The 12,622-nt window shown below is 39.9% G+C and overlaps 1 protein-coding gene across 1 annotated transcript in view; it reads right to left on the bottom strand.

Annotated features, from left to right (window-relative positions):
• PTPN22 (protein tyrosine phosphatase, non-receptor type 22) overlaps positions 1-12,622 on the bottom strand; it is a 100,895-nt gene that overhangs the window by 20,289 nt on the left and 67,984 nt on the right. Inside the window, exons 8-12 of the mRNA XM_018569803.1 lie at positions 9,896-10,038; positions 6,647-6,713; positions 4,093-4,170; positions 2,195-2,287; positions 127-188 (exon numbers count right to left, since the gene is read on the bottom strand). Of these exons, the coding sequence (XP_018425305.1) occupies positions 127-188; positions 2,195-2,287; positions 4,093-4,170; positions 6,647-6,713; positions 9,896-10,038 (443 nt within the window). The remainder of the gene's footprint in view (positions 1-126; positions 189-2,194; positions 2,288-4,092; positions 4,171-6,646; positions 6,714-9,895; positions 10,039-12,622) is intronic.

The following is a 12,622-nucleotide window of genomic DNA, read 5'->3' as shown; positions in this document are numbered from 1 at the left end:
GTCATAAGTGCTCATTATCAACCCCTTTACAAGTTCTTGTTCAAATGTCTCCACTGATGGTCAAACTTAGAGATTTAATTGCAGATATCAATACAGTCAATGTGCCCATAGGTTTGACGTACTTACCCTCCAGACAGTCTGGCTAAATTTTTATGTGCATCTGCGAGGCATGACACATTTCCAAATAACTGCAAGTGAGAGAAAAATGTATCTTTGTTATGTAAATCCCTATTTACCTGAAACTGAAATACGTTGTAATAATGTTTTAACATAATGATGCATGATACAAGTAAAATAAAGTGACCTGCTAAAAATGATCATTAAACTATTGCAGCACAGACAGAGAATATTGAAAATCTCTTAAGAGACATACTGACATATTAAAATACTGCACTTGGAGATGCATGGCCAGCTCTGTTCAGAATGAGGAGTACAATGTAGGGCACATCTGATGACAGAACAGGACAAGGTAGCCCATTAAGAGCCATTAGAAGGAAAAGAGAAGATGGTTGAATTGTTTGATGTTTTCTACATACATATTCAAATCTAGCACATGAAGGGCCTCGACAAAGCTCAAGAGGAAAGAAAAGCACATTTCACTACAGATCACATTATTCCATGAAATGAGGCTGTTTTTAATCTTAGGAATAATATTATGAAGTATGAAAAGTCAAGCTTGAGAACAAGCAGCAAGGATAATCTGAAATTGACTTTACAATGTTATAACAAGATTTTCAGAGTATTTATCAACTTGCAATTTAACTGTAATAGCTTGAGCACAGGTCACTTTTTTTATTGTCAAGGACAACTTTGCTTTTAGTGTGGCGGTCCTTTAAAGTGACACTAAACTCAGGACTTAAACCTTAAAAATACATTCAAGTACCCTATCAACAAAAATGTATCTTTATTTGTGTATCACTCGGGTGTAGATCCTCAAATCATCTTTGAATTGGTGCTGACACTGTCATTCCTTCTGGAGGGTGACTACTTTTGTTCCCCATGGTCCCTGTGTGTGTTATAAAATAGCCACCGCTCCAAGCTCGCTCCCGTGATGGACTATAACGTCAATTCAAATGACTAAACTAAACATGAGATTGTAGTCCATCCCGGGATTAAGCTTAGAGTGGTAGCTACTTTACAACACACACAGGGACCATGGGGAACAAAAGTAGTCACTCTCCAGAGGGAAGGACAGTGTCAGCACCAATTCAGAGATGATTTGAGAATCTACAGCTGAGTGATACACAAATAAGATTTTTCTCAAAGTATAAGTGCCCAAAGTCCCAGACTGCTTAGGACCTCTTTGCATTCCAGTGGAAAGTTACTATCCAGAAGTGGACCTTCATAGGGTGCAGCTGAGGGAACGGCATGTGGCATTATAGATTGGGGGGAGCCTAATTTGTCCTGGATTTTTAAAATGAAAAGTGGACAAGTATGACTCCCATTATTGCATTTCAAAATAAATATCCATTTCATGCTACAGATGTGGTGCACTTGCTAATACAAATCATACATCCATAAATAATTTAATGACTCCGCCACTCCTTATGTAGCATACATATACATAATATTGCGTAGAGATTGTAAAACCATGTGTGACTAGTTTAAAGGCAGGTTCACACCATTTTCAGGACCAGATCTGGTCTGAAAAATGGTGTGAACCTGCCCACAGTTCAAGTGCATTCCAGACCAGACAAAATGAGACATACAGTATTTTTTTGGTCTGCTCTAGACTGGAACGGACTGCGCTGAAGTGAAAAGAGGCCAGAAATAGCATAGGGATACATCAGGATTAATTTTGGGCCTGGAAAAAGTCTGGTCTGGAGTTGATCTTAATGTGGTGTGAATGGGCCCTTAGAGTTTTCTACTTTTGCTAGTGTGGCTTGTGTGCCTACACTCTCACTACTGGATGGAGAATCAGTATACTGCAAGAACTGATGATGTTTCCTTGTGTTATCAGCATAATCAATGTCATTGATATACTTTTTTTTCTATGCAGCGGGTAACCACTAATATTCGCATTAATGTTTGCCTAGTGGAATGTAGGGGATAGCTATTACACCATAAGCAGGCCCACAAGGATAGGTAAACCTATAGGGGCAACTTTTTATGGGCATGCTAAGTAGAAACATTTGTGCAATTGCACTTTATTACGTCTGTTAGGACAGGTAAGGCTGAAACATTATATTCTTACATTTGTCTGCTCTACATCCGATGTTCCATTAAGTCTGTGAAGTTCTTTCTTGAACAGATGAATTACTGCATTAAAGACAAGTTCATACTGCTCCTATAGGGAATAACATTGGCATTAGATTAGATGCACGTTCTAAATCCTAAATTCCGTAGATATTATATTGTATACTCAGTGACAAAACAAGCATTTTTAAAGGCGAACTATGAGGTGAGTGATTTTCAATAGATTGGTAAGTGAGCGAACACATACCGTTGCTCGCTCACTTCTCGATCCTGTCCCTGCAGAGAGCTGTGACTGTCACTCACGGCTCCCTGCAGGGATCCCCCCGCTCCGATCATCCAGCTCTGACTGGCAGAACGGACGGGGAGGGGGCGGGTACAGCTGGCTCTAGATCTCTAGATAGGCAGAGCCAGCTGTCAATCACGCAGCTGGGTAGATCTCGACAGTAATGTCGGGATCCGTCCCGGCTGCGGTGGTCTCAGTATACCGCAAGCTGTAGCTCGCGGTATACTGAGCTTTGGGTCCAGGGAGGACGCTAGTTTATGTCCTCCCTTGACCCTTAGGAGAACTATGGGGAAAAGCACTGACTCCATAGTTCTCCTTTAATTACATTAACAACTGACACAACTCTATGAATCCATACAACAAATGACTGGAATAGTTTCTGTTTTTGGATTAAGAGAAATATGTGGGTTACAATTGCTGACCTTTGAAAATGCTAATTGTATGAATGTGCCTGGCTTCATTATTATTTAACAGATTTAGACGAGCTTGCAAACTAGAAAGTCAGAGTGAAGTGAGAACCCCTGATCTGCATACTTATTCCAGGTCAGTTGATTTGGATTGGCATGACAACCAGGCAGCAAGAGGAGGAACAGCCTACATATTTCTCTCAATACATGTTTTCTTTACTTTTTCCACTCTTATCTGGCCCATTGTTTCAGTTTTGTATTACTTTGGGCTTGCCTATTCTGTAGCCAAATAAATCAATCAATATGTTCTCAATAACCCTATCTGGTGTGAGGATTGCTGCCGAAAAGATTTTTTACATATGTACATATTGCCAAACAAATTACCAATTGATTGTACAATCTCCTTTAGCTTTGCCAACAACTATGTTGCACAAGGGTCTACCTACAATTACATTTATTTACATCCAATCAGGTAGGCCCTCGCACAACATGCATGTTGGTGAATATAAAGGAATTTGAGCAGTCTGGTTCTAACATTTGTCACCAGCTTAAAGGAGAACTGTAGCTAGTTTGTTTACCTAAGCCTTTCCTATCAATGCATTTGTATATCCATTGCATGCATAATGTTCCTAAAAATGTTGCTTTAGTGAACTACTATATTGATGTTATAACTCTGTTCAGCCGGGCCCGTTGCTGGGGAAGGTACTCCCCTGTGTATTGCATTGCCTTAATTTTTATATGCTGCTTTTATACCGGATTGTATGAATCTCCTGAAACTTCTAATAAAAATTGATTCAACCCTAAAAATGTTGCTTTGGACAGAACCCACATACAAACACCAGTGCCATGTACAAATCTTTTTTTTTTTATATACAGTCTTGCTCATTGCTTGTACAGTCTTGAAATTCTGTGCATGTGCAATTTAGGTAATACTTTACTGCACTTCTGCAGCATGCCAATGCCTGGAAAAGATTTATAAAGAATATATTTTTAAGAGTAAACTTGACCACAGGGGGCTGGCATTAGTAATCTGCTTTTGAAAATGGCTGGCTGTTGGAGAAAGCTGACACTTCATCTGCAGCAAGAAGTTCCAGAAGTAAAAAGTAGGGCTATGAGGCTGCTGCAAGATTGTTGTGATGTACCGTAAGTCAAGCCTCATTATGTAACATAGGTAATAGACAAAACATTTTTTTAAAAGAAACATACCTTAGTTTGAACAAGTGATGATCTCTGAGTTCTCATTTCTTGTATAATGGTATAGACACTAAAATTAACCGGAATAATCTATTTACACAGGAAGAAAGCAAAATTGTTACTTTTCATTTAGATTCTTTTGTTAATCATTTTTTTTCACTTATTAATTATTTATATGATGTATAATTTATGGCTATTTAAAATTGATGTTTATTATTACATTCACAGCATTTTAGATATTTTCTATTTGTTTTCTGTTGCTCATTCATAGAAGGAGGTATAATAATCACGTACTTATCACTTATCTCACTAATTGATTTATTAGGTGGACATTGTTACACCTTGATATAATTTCCATATTATTCATGTTATTCACCTATTAATTAATGAATTATTCACTTGATTTTTAATTAATTGTTATTGTATTTTATACCTATTTCACTTTTACAATGTCACTTTTATTAATTTGATTTATTGATTATTTATATAAGGAGGGTTCGCCTTCACGTGAAAGTTTTCAGCACTGTGCATTTATACTTATGATTAAAATTATTTGTATTTATCATAAGAACACATACATACTGTACAAAATTAATAAGCAGGAAAAAAATATTGAATTCAAATTTATATGCTAAAGCTTAAATTATATGTGCCCACAGTTATTGACTTTCTGGGACTGCTCTGAATTCAAGTGGAAAGTCACTATTTAGAAGTGAACCTTCATAAGGTGAATGAATTGGGTGTTGCCTCATGAGTTTGGGATAGTCTAATGTGTTCTGGGATTTTAAAATGAAATGTTGACATGCAAGAGTACCCTGTATTTTAAAATACGCTGTCTGTCCAAAAAGAGTCACCTGGATTTAGCTAAGCAAATACGTCAGAGCCTTCCACTGGATGATAGGTCTAGGTTTGGCAGGGTTATGTGCCCAACAAATGAGGTCAGTTGGCTACCTGAATATACTGAATAACCAGGTTTTTTCATCAATTGATTTGTTCTTCCTTGATGGCACGGGCATATTCCAAGATGACAATGCCAGGGTTCATCAGGCTCAAATTGTTAAAGAGGGGTTCAGGGAGCATGAGACATCATTTTCACACATGGATTGGCCACAAGAGAGTCCAGACCCCATTGAGAAGCTTTGGGATGTGCCAGAGAAGACTTTACACAGTGGTCCAACTCTCCAATTTTCACTACAAGATCTTGGTGAAAAATTAATAAATGGAAATAATGTGACATTGTATATGCTTATGGAAATGATGCCATGGAAAATGCATGCTGTAATCAAAGCTAAAGGCGGTCCAATTAAATATTAGCGTGTGTGATTTTTTTTGTGGGGGGACAGTCAGTGTATATATGCTATAAATGTGTTGCATATTTGAATACAATTTTTTCCATAAATCAGACCATGGCTCCTCTCACTTCACTTCTGATCGGTCATTCACTCGGCTGCCCTCGGCAGCTTTGTGAATAGACCCCTTTGGTTCTTTGAAATATGTAATCAGAGCCCCATCATCCACAAGGCCATTTAGGCAGGAGCCCATGGCCTAGTGGATGTCCAGTGGGCTACAAATGGTCCTGCTGTAAGCCAAGCAGTTACAATTGTTCAAAGCTGTGCATCTGACTGTCATTTCACAAAGAGTGAATGCACTTATAGGCATTTGATGGGATGAAAAATGCCAGTATAAATAATGCAAATGGGTGGCTTCTCTGTGCCTATTGCGATATTTATCAATGGCAACTAATGGGATGGGGGTTGGCAAGGGTAATATCTTGCCTGAAGCCCAATTCTGCCTTAATTTTGTCTCTGCAATTTATAGTTGTTTTGTGCTCTTCTTAAGTGCAGGTAAGGTAAATGATTCTTTGCTTTGACAAAATGTTTTCAAAAATTCATTGTTTTTTTCTTTCATTTCCTGTTTATTAGCACACAAATTCTGCTTGATTATCAACAAAATTCTATAGGCTTGATCAGCACCATTTTTTTTTGTTTCAAGTATTTTATTAGGTTTTTTTGTCAACAAAAAAAAATTACAAGACAGCAAACAATAAATAATAAGCAACCAAAAAGATAAGACAAGTATGATTACAGGTACATAGAGAATAGTGTCCACGATATACATGAAAATATCCAAGATCATCAGGTTTTATACATAGGGTGTTTAATCCAGCACTCCCATGCTGTGAGGTAGGATTTCAATTTACCACCTTTTAAGGCAAACATACGTTCATAGGCACATTGGAGGTTCAGTCTACGGATGACGATCAGCACCATTTTTAAGGGCTTAATGATATAACCAGATGGATGCTTTAGAAACTGGTTGCGCAGAGAACATTTGGTATGGTCAAATAGATTTCCTATCACAAAACGGTGGCCATCACATGGATCATTTGACACCATAACAACCACTGCAACCTTTCCAGATGTTACTGTTTATTGCGCAGCCACACATCACACATGGCCAAAATATTGCAACAGCTGCCACACACAACCACCCATAACGCTAGGACCTCAGTCTATTCAGAAATATTTTATTTATATCCACAAATAATTTTTGGCAGCAGTTTTACCTCATCTTTCATTAATCTCCAGATATAATCAATTGCACAGATAACGCCCGTTCGCCCACAGCCAGCACTAAAATATAGCAAAATGGTATACAAATGTCATATTTAAAATGTGTATTGGTATAAAGAATTTAGTGTAGTTTGTAGTAATAGCATAATGACACCAGATGGTAGTATTAGTCTGGGGAACATGTTCACAGTACATAATTGCCGTGAGCACCACAATACATGCGGTTCTTAGAAAAAAGTTAATACTGCCTAATTTGCATTTAATGCAAATTAGTAAAGCAGCAAAGACACATTACTTCAAAAGCTGTAATGCTGTAGGTACTAAAGTTTCTCTAGTTAAAAAAGTCTTGTATTCTGAAATCAATATATGCATAATACAATATACTATACAACTATGTATAGTAATATACAACTATATGTGGCCAATAATGTAATGATGGTATTCAGGATATTAATTCAACAAAATATAGCGCTGCAATGGTGCTTACAAATGTCATCTTTATTTAAATAGTATACATTTTCTTTAAAATATGTTGCTGCCGCGACCTCTGGCAGTTGTATAGTTTGTTCTTAATCGTGTCAATCTCACTTTCGCTAGAAAACTTGGACTGTGTGTAAATGTGGGGAAAAAAATGTATTTAACCAGTTCAGCTCTCACACCTGTACATCACCTATGGACTAGAACAGGGGTGCCCATTAGGTCGATCTCGATCTACCAGTCGATCGCAAAGTTAACACTGGTAGATCGCGATCGCAAGTCGGCTCAATGTCCTGAGCTCCCTTCACCAGTTCTAGTGCAGCTGAATGTCTGCAGTTCCGTACATGACCTGAAGGTGGCGCCGAGATCGTGTGAAGACCATGCATAGTGCTGTAATCCTCGGGGCTGATAGAACCAGGAAGTGTCTCCCAGACACCGCAGCAGGAAGCAGAGGAGAGGCTGAGAGGACACTGTGGGCTGTCAGCATCTTGTATTATTACACAGCACCCCATCAGCAATCATGATTACATCTTTTCCATCTTATCATTTACTTCACAGGATCCTTTCCAGTCTGAGGACTTGTTCACACCACTTTGAGTGCGTTTCAGCCCACTGAGCTGCTGGAACGCACGGGATCGCATACTGTAAGGCTCCCTGCGTTCTGGGGCGGGAGGGGGCGTAGTGGTGTGGTAGTGCTTGTACTATTTTTTTTTGTGATCACATCGGACCAGAACACGGCATTGTTGTGCCACGCATTCTGGTGTGGTCAATCGCACTGCGGGCGGAGGGCTTAGCTGCGGTGCCATTGACTTGAATGCACCTCCACTCCCACATCAGAATGCAGGGAGCCTTACAGTATGCGCTCCAGTGCGTTCCAGCAGCTCACAGTGCTAGAACACGCAGGAAGTGGTGTGAACGGGCCCTTAGAATATTCTGCTTTTCTAATTTCCTGCAAGTGTCATGTCACCAGCCCTTGTGTGTTTATTGAACAAGCTGGCTAATCCCATAACTGCTAGACAGCCAGGAGAGAGATTGAGGAGAAACACCAAGAGAGAGAGAGTGAGGAGAGACATCCAGGAGAGAGAGCGAGGAGAGCCAACCAGGAGAGAGTGGAGAAACACAGAGAGCGGGGAGAGCCAATCAGGAGAGAGAGTGAGGAGAAACGCGGAGAGAGAGGGAGGAGAGACAACCAGGAGAGTGAGGAGAAACACAGAGAGAAAGCGAGGAGAGCAAGCCAGAACAGAGAGCCAGGGGAGAGACAGCCAGGAGAGATGGCAAGGAGGGAGAGCGAGGAGAGATAACTAGAAGACAGTGAGGAGAAACACTGAGAGAGCGAGGATAGCCAGCCAGGGGAGAGAGACCCAGGAGAGACTGGATTGGAAATGTAGTAAGAACCGTTGAAGCACAGTTTTTGATGAATAAAAAAAGTTTAAATATTAATGGTTAGAAAAACAGAAATAAACTAAACAAATCAGCAGGAAATTAATAGCTAAAGGGAGAAGGGAAAGAAGGCATCAATTAGGGCAGATTATAGTAAACTAAGAGTTAATAAATGGTTAAATATTAACAAATGTTAACTTTTCTTACTGACATTATATGCAGATGGAAGCTCGTCTCTTTGATCTTCTCTTTGAACAAAACAGAGCAACTACAATAGTAATGTTACCTTGTATGTCTAAAGGTGGCCATACACTTTACAACCATCGCAAGACCTTAGTCTTGCGATGGTTGTAAAGTAATAAAAAAAACGTACGATCTGCCCATCTTGGACAGGCAGATCGTACTTGCGAGCCCGCAAGCCCGCCCCCCCATCGCAAGCCCGCAATGCTGAACTGGCAGTGTGAGGTTGCGCACAATGGCCCGTTCGCAATTTGTCTCCCGAGCATCATTCAAACCAGCCGAAAATCTTACGATTTTCGGCTGGTTTAATAGCATGCTCCTTAGACAAAAGACGTACGACCGTACAGTAGAAACGGTCGCACGCCTTCATTCTCGTACGATCGTGGGATTTCCCGCGATTCTCGTACGAGAATCGTGCAGTGTATGGGTACCTTTAATCATGTCTGAACAGTGTTCATGAACACTGTCAGACAGTTCATTTCTTTGTTTGCAGCTGCTGTTATAACTAGAGGTGCACCGAAATGGAAATTTCAAAACCAAAACAAAACCGATATAAAAAAAATTGTCAGGCCGAAACCGAAAATGTTTTTTTTTTTTTAATTTTTAAGGAAAGTATGTGCAAATACATAAGTGGAGTTCTTCCTCAACCACTAATTTGTGTACTTGCAAAAGTTCCTGACACTCATCTTCCCTCCAGAAGGAAGGACAGTGTCAGCACCAATTCAGAGATGATTTGAGGATCTACAACTGAGTGATACACACTTAAGGTACATTTTGTCAATAGTTAAGTTACTGGAATGTATTTTTTAAGATTTAACTCCTGAGTTTAGTGGCACTTGAAGGAACCCTTCCCTTAGAATGTGTTCTAATAGCACTATGTGGCATGTAATGATGTATTCAGCCTTTTAGTGTTGTTTGTTTGTGCAATGCTTGTTTCCAGTCTTGCCACTTCAGTATTATTAAAGACAGACACAGCCAGGCTACTAGCATTGTAAAAAGGGGGCCAACTATGGCAGACTGTACTTTACTCATGACAGATGGCTTTATGTACATTTTATATTTTTAACAAGAAATCAAATTGCAATATGCTGTGTATTGAACTCCATCATATCTGACACTTTTAAGGTAGATATGGCTGTCAGTACCTGCAGTGGACACATATGGGGGGATTATCATCTCTCTGGAGAGCACGTATGTCTTCTATCATGCCCAAAATGTGATCACAAGATGAAGGCACATCATGATCAGGCCAATTCTTATAATGAAACTGATGAACTATTCTTATGTCCTGCAGAAACAAATGACAGAATATGCAACGCAAATAATATGATGAACATTCATAATATGAAATGCACACAGAAGTATAAAAAAAAAGTAATTGGGAAAACAACACTAAACAATCATTGAGAGTGATTGATTATGTTCAATTGCTATTCTTGCATTTAATCCTACTGGCAAAATGAATTTCATCTCAACTAAAAACTGATTCCTATTTGCTAGTTGTCCATTATTCTCAATACTAAATGTTTAGCTTATAGCACATGTATTTATATGTCTTTTTGGTTATCACATAGTATGTTCCAAAAACTTATTAATGTATTTCTGTGTATACCCATTACCCATTATTGCTACTTTTACTTTTTCTGTATTGTTATTTATTTGTTGCAGTGTTTCTGTTCCTAAATCATATGTTGTATACAAATATCTTAACAGAAACCCGCAGGAACTTAAGTGCTGTAATACCATATCATACTATGTCTGTGGTCTGCATTCCTGGTAGTGAGAGCACTGAAGAACTACATGTGTATGAACAACTACGGTAGCACCCTTGGTTCCTAAATCACTGCACTCCAGCTCCTACTTTATGGGCATGCAGGTCATCTCTTTGCCTTGTTTGACTGGCATAGCTACAAAATAGTTCTTTTTGAAGTTGTCACTCTCTGTATAAGACACTTCACCTCTTTTGATATTTACAGAGAAATCACTTCCATGGCCATAAAATTTAGGCCAATTCTTGTAATATTCAATAGATTTGTGATCTCCACACTGCTGGCTTTAAATAAAGTATTCAGTTTTCTCCATGCAGTTAAAGACAAATTATGCCCTTTCATGCCCTCAGAAAACCTCCTTTTCCTGTTCCACTCCCCAGGGTGTCCCCAGCCAGCATATTTTTCTTTTGGCATTTATTTATTTTTAGCTAACATTCGGGCTGGGCATTTGATGGAACAGGGTCTTCTTCCTCTTCACCTCTTCAACAGTACCGAGTGATTCTCAGTGAAGCAGAACAGCAAATTATGCAGAAATTATGTTGCGAGTGCTGTTCAATGCGTCATTATACTGTGAATACAGAGTGGCATGGTGATGCTCCAGTGGGGGAAGGAGGGGGGAGGAGGGGGCCTTGATATATTTCCTTCGCTCTAACTATAAAAATACAGAGCTGCTTCAAACAAACTAAAAAGAAGGACGGAAATATGTCTTACATAATTAAAAAATGGAACCTGACTGATTGCAATCATCAACACATTTAATTGTGCTTGTATTTGTGTGTGTACTATTGCTCATAAATCTATTTTTTTTGCAGAAATAGTTTTTATTAAAGATTTTCACAGACAATATATGTAAAAACATACAGAAGGCAGCAAAGGGTGATCAATGGTAAAGGATACACCATATAATTACTTAAAACCAGCAGTATATATGATAGTGGGCCCTTGGTCAGACTGTACCCCCTGTCAAACTACCCACCCCCACAGGGGGATTCACTGACAAAATGGTCCACCTCAGAGGGGACTGTCACACCTGAGGGAGGCAAGGCCTCGGGGGCCTCAATGTTGAAAGGAGGACATGGGACCTTACAGAGAGGCATAAACCCAGTAAAAAGGTCAAAATAAGTGCAATCCCTAAGGCTACCAGACATAGACAACACAAAATAAACACACAACGAGACAAGATCTGTCTGGATAGAAAGGAGTCTGACCTGTCCGACCATTCGGCAATCATCTCCTCAGATCTCATTAAGCGGCACAATTCTGCAGTCCACTCCCCCAAGGTAGGAATCATCTGAGAGTTACAATGCCTAGGAATCAGTGCCCTGGCAGTATTCACAAAAAATCTCAGGAGAGATTTCTTTGCTTTGGAGATGGAGCCTGATAAGACAGATAGTATTGCCATCTGAGGTGTGCGAAGGAACTCACTAGCGGTCATTTTCGAATACACGTGTGAGATGGCTCGCCAATAGGGCACAATCAAGGGGCAGCTCCACCAGATGTGCGTTAACGTACCAACGTCCCCCTGGCATCTCCAGCAGACATTGGAGTGGGAGGGAAAAATCTGGTGCATCCCAGCCGGAACTCTGTACCATCTGGTCAGAAGTTTGAAATTGCGTTCCTGCACCGATGAGGACATAGAGAGGCTATGCGTAAAGCAAAAGAATTTCCGTCTATCCTCCTCGGAAAGTACCCACGGCCAGTTCTCGTTCCCACGCATATAAGAAGTATGGGGACCCTTATCCTCCATGGAGATCAGGGAGTCATAGAGGAAGGATATAAGATGTGAGGGAGGTTCACCAGTGGCACACATTCGTTCATAAGGGAGTGAGAGATCTTTGCAGGGAACCAGATAAAGAAAACCCACGTAAAAAGTGTTAAAGTTGATGGTAAGCAAACCAGGAGGCTATCAGTGGAGGGTCAGGATCGAACAGATGAGACAGGGGTTTTAAAATGCCCTCACAAAGTCCCTGAAAAATGTAACAAGGAGCCGTCACCTCCCAATTAAAAAATGTAGGAACCCCACATCGTGGAGGAAACTCCGGGTGGGCTAAGACTGGGGTCATCAGGCCCCGATTGAGTGGACAGTTTGTATTTAAGCATTGT

Source organism: Nanorana parkeri, unplaced genomic scaffold (assembly GCF_000935625.1).
Source record: "Nanorana parkeri isolate BGI_ZX_2015 unplaced genomic scaffold, ASM93562v1 scaffold1401, whole genome shotgun sequence".
Taxonomy (NCBI): Eukaryota; Metazoa; Chordata; class Amphibia; order Anura; family Dicroglossidae; genus Nanorana; species Nanorana parkeri.
This window is presented reverse-complemented; position numbering and strand designations above follow the sequence as displayed.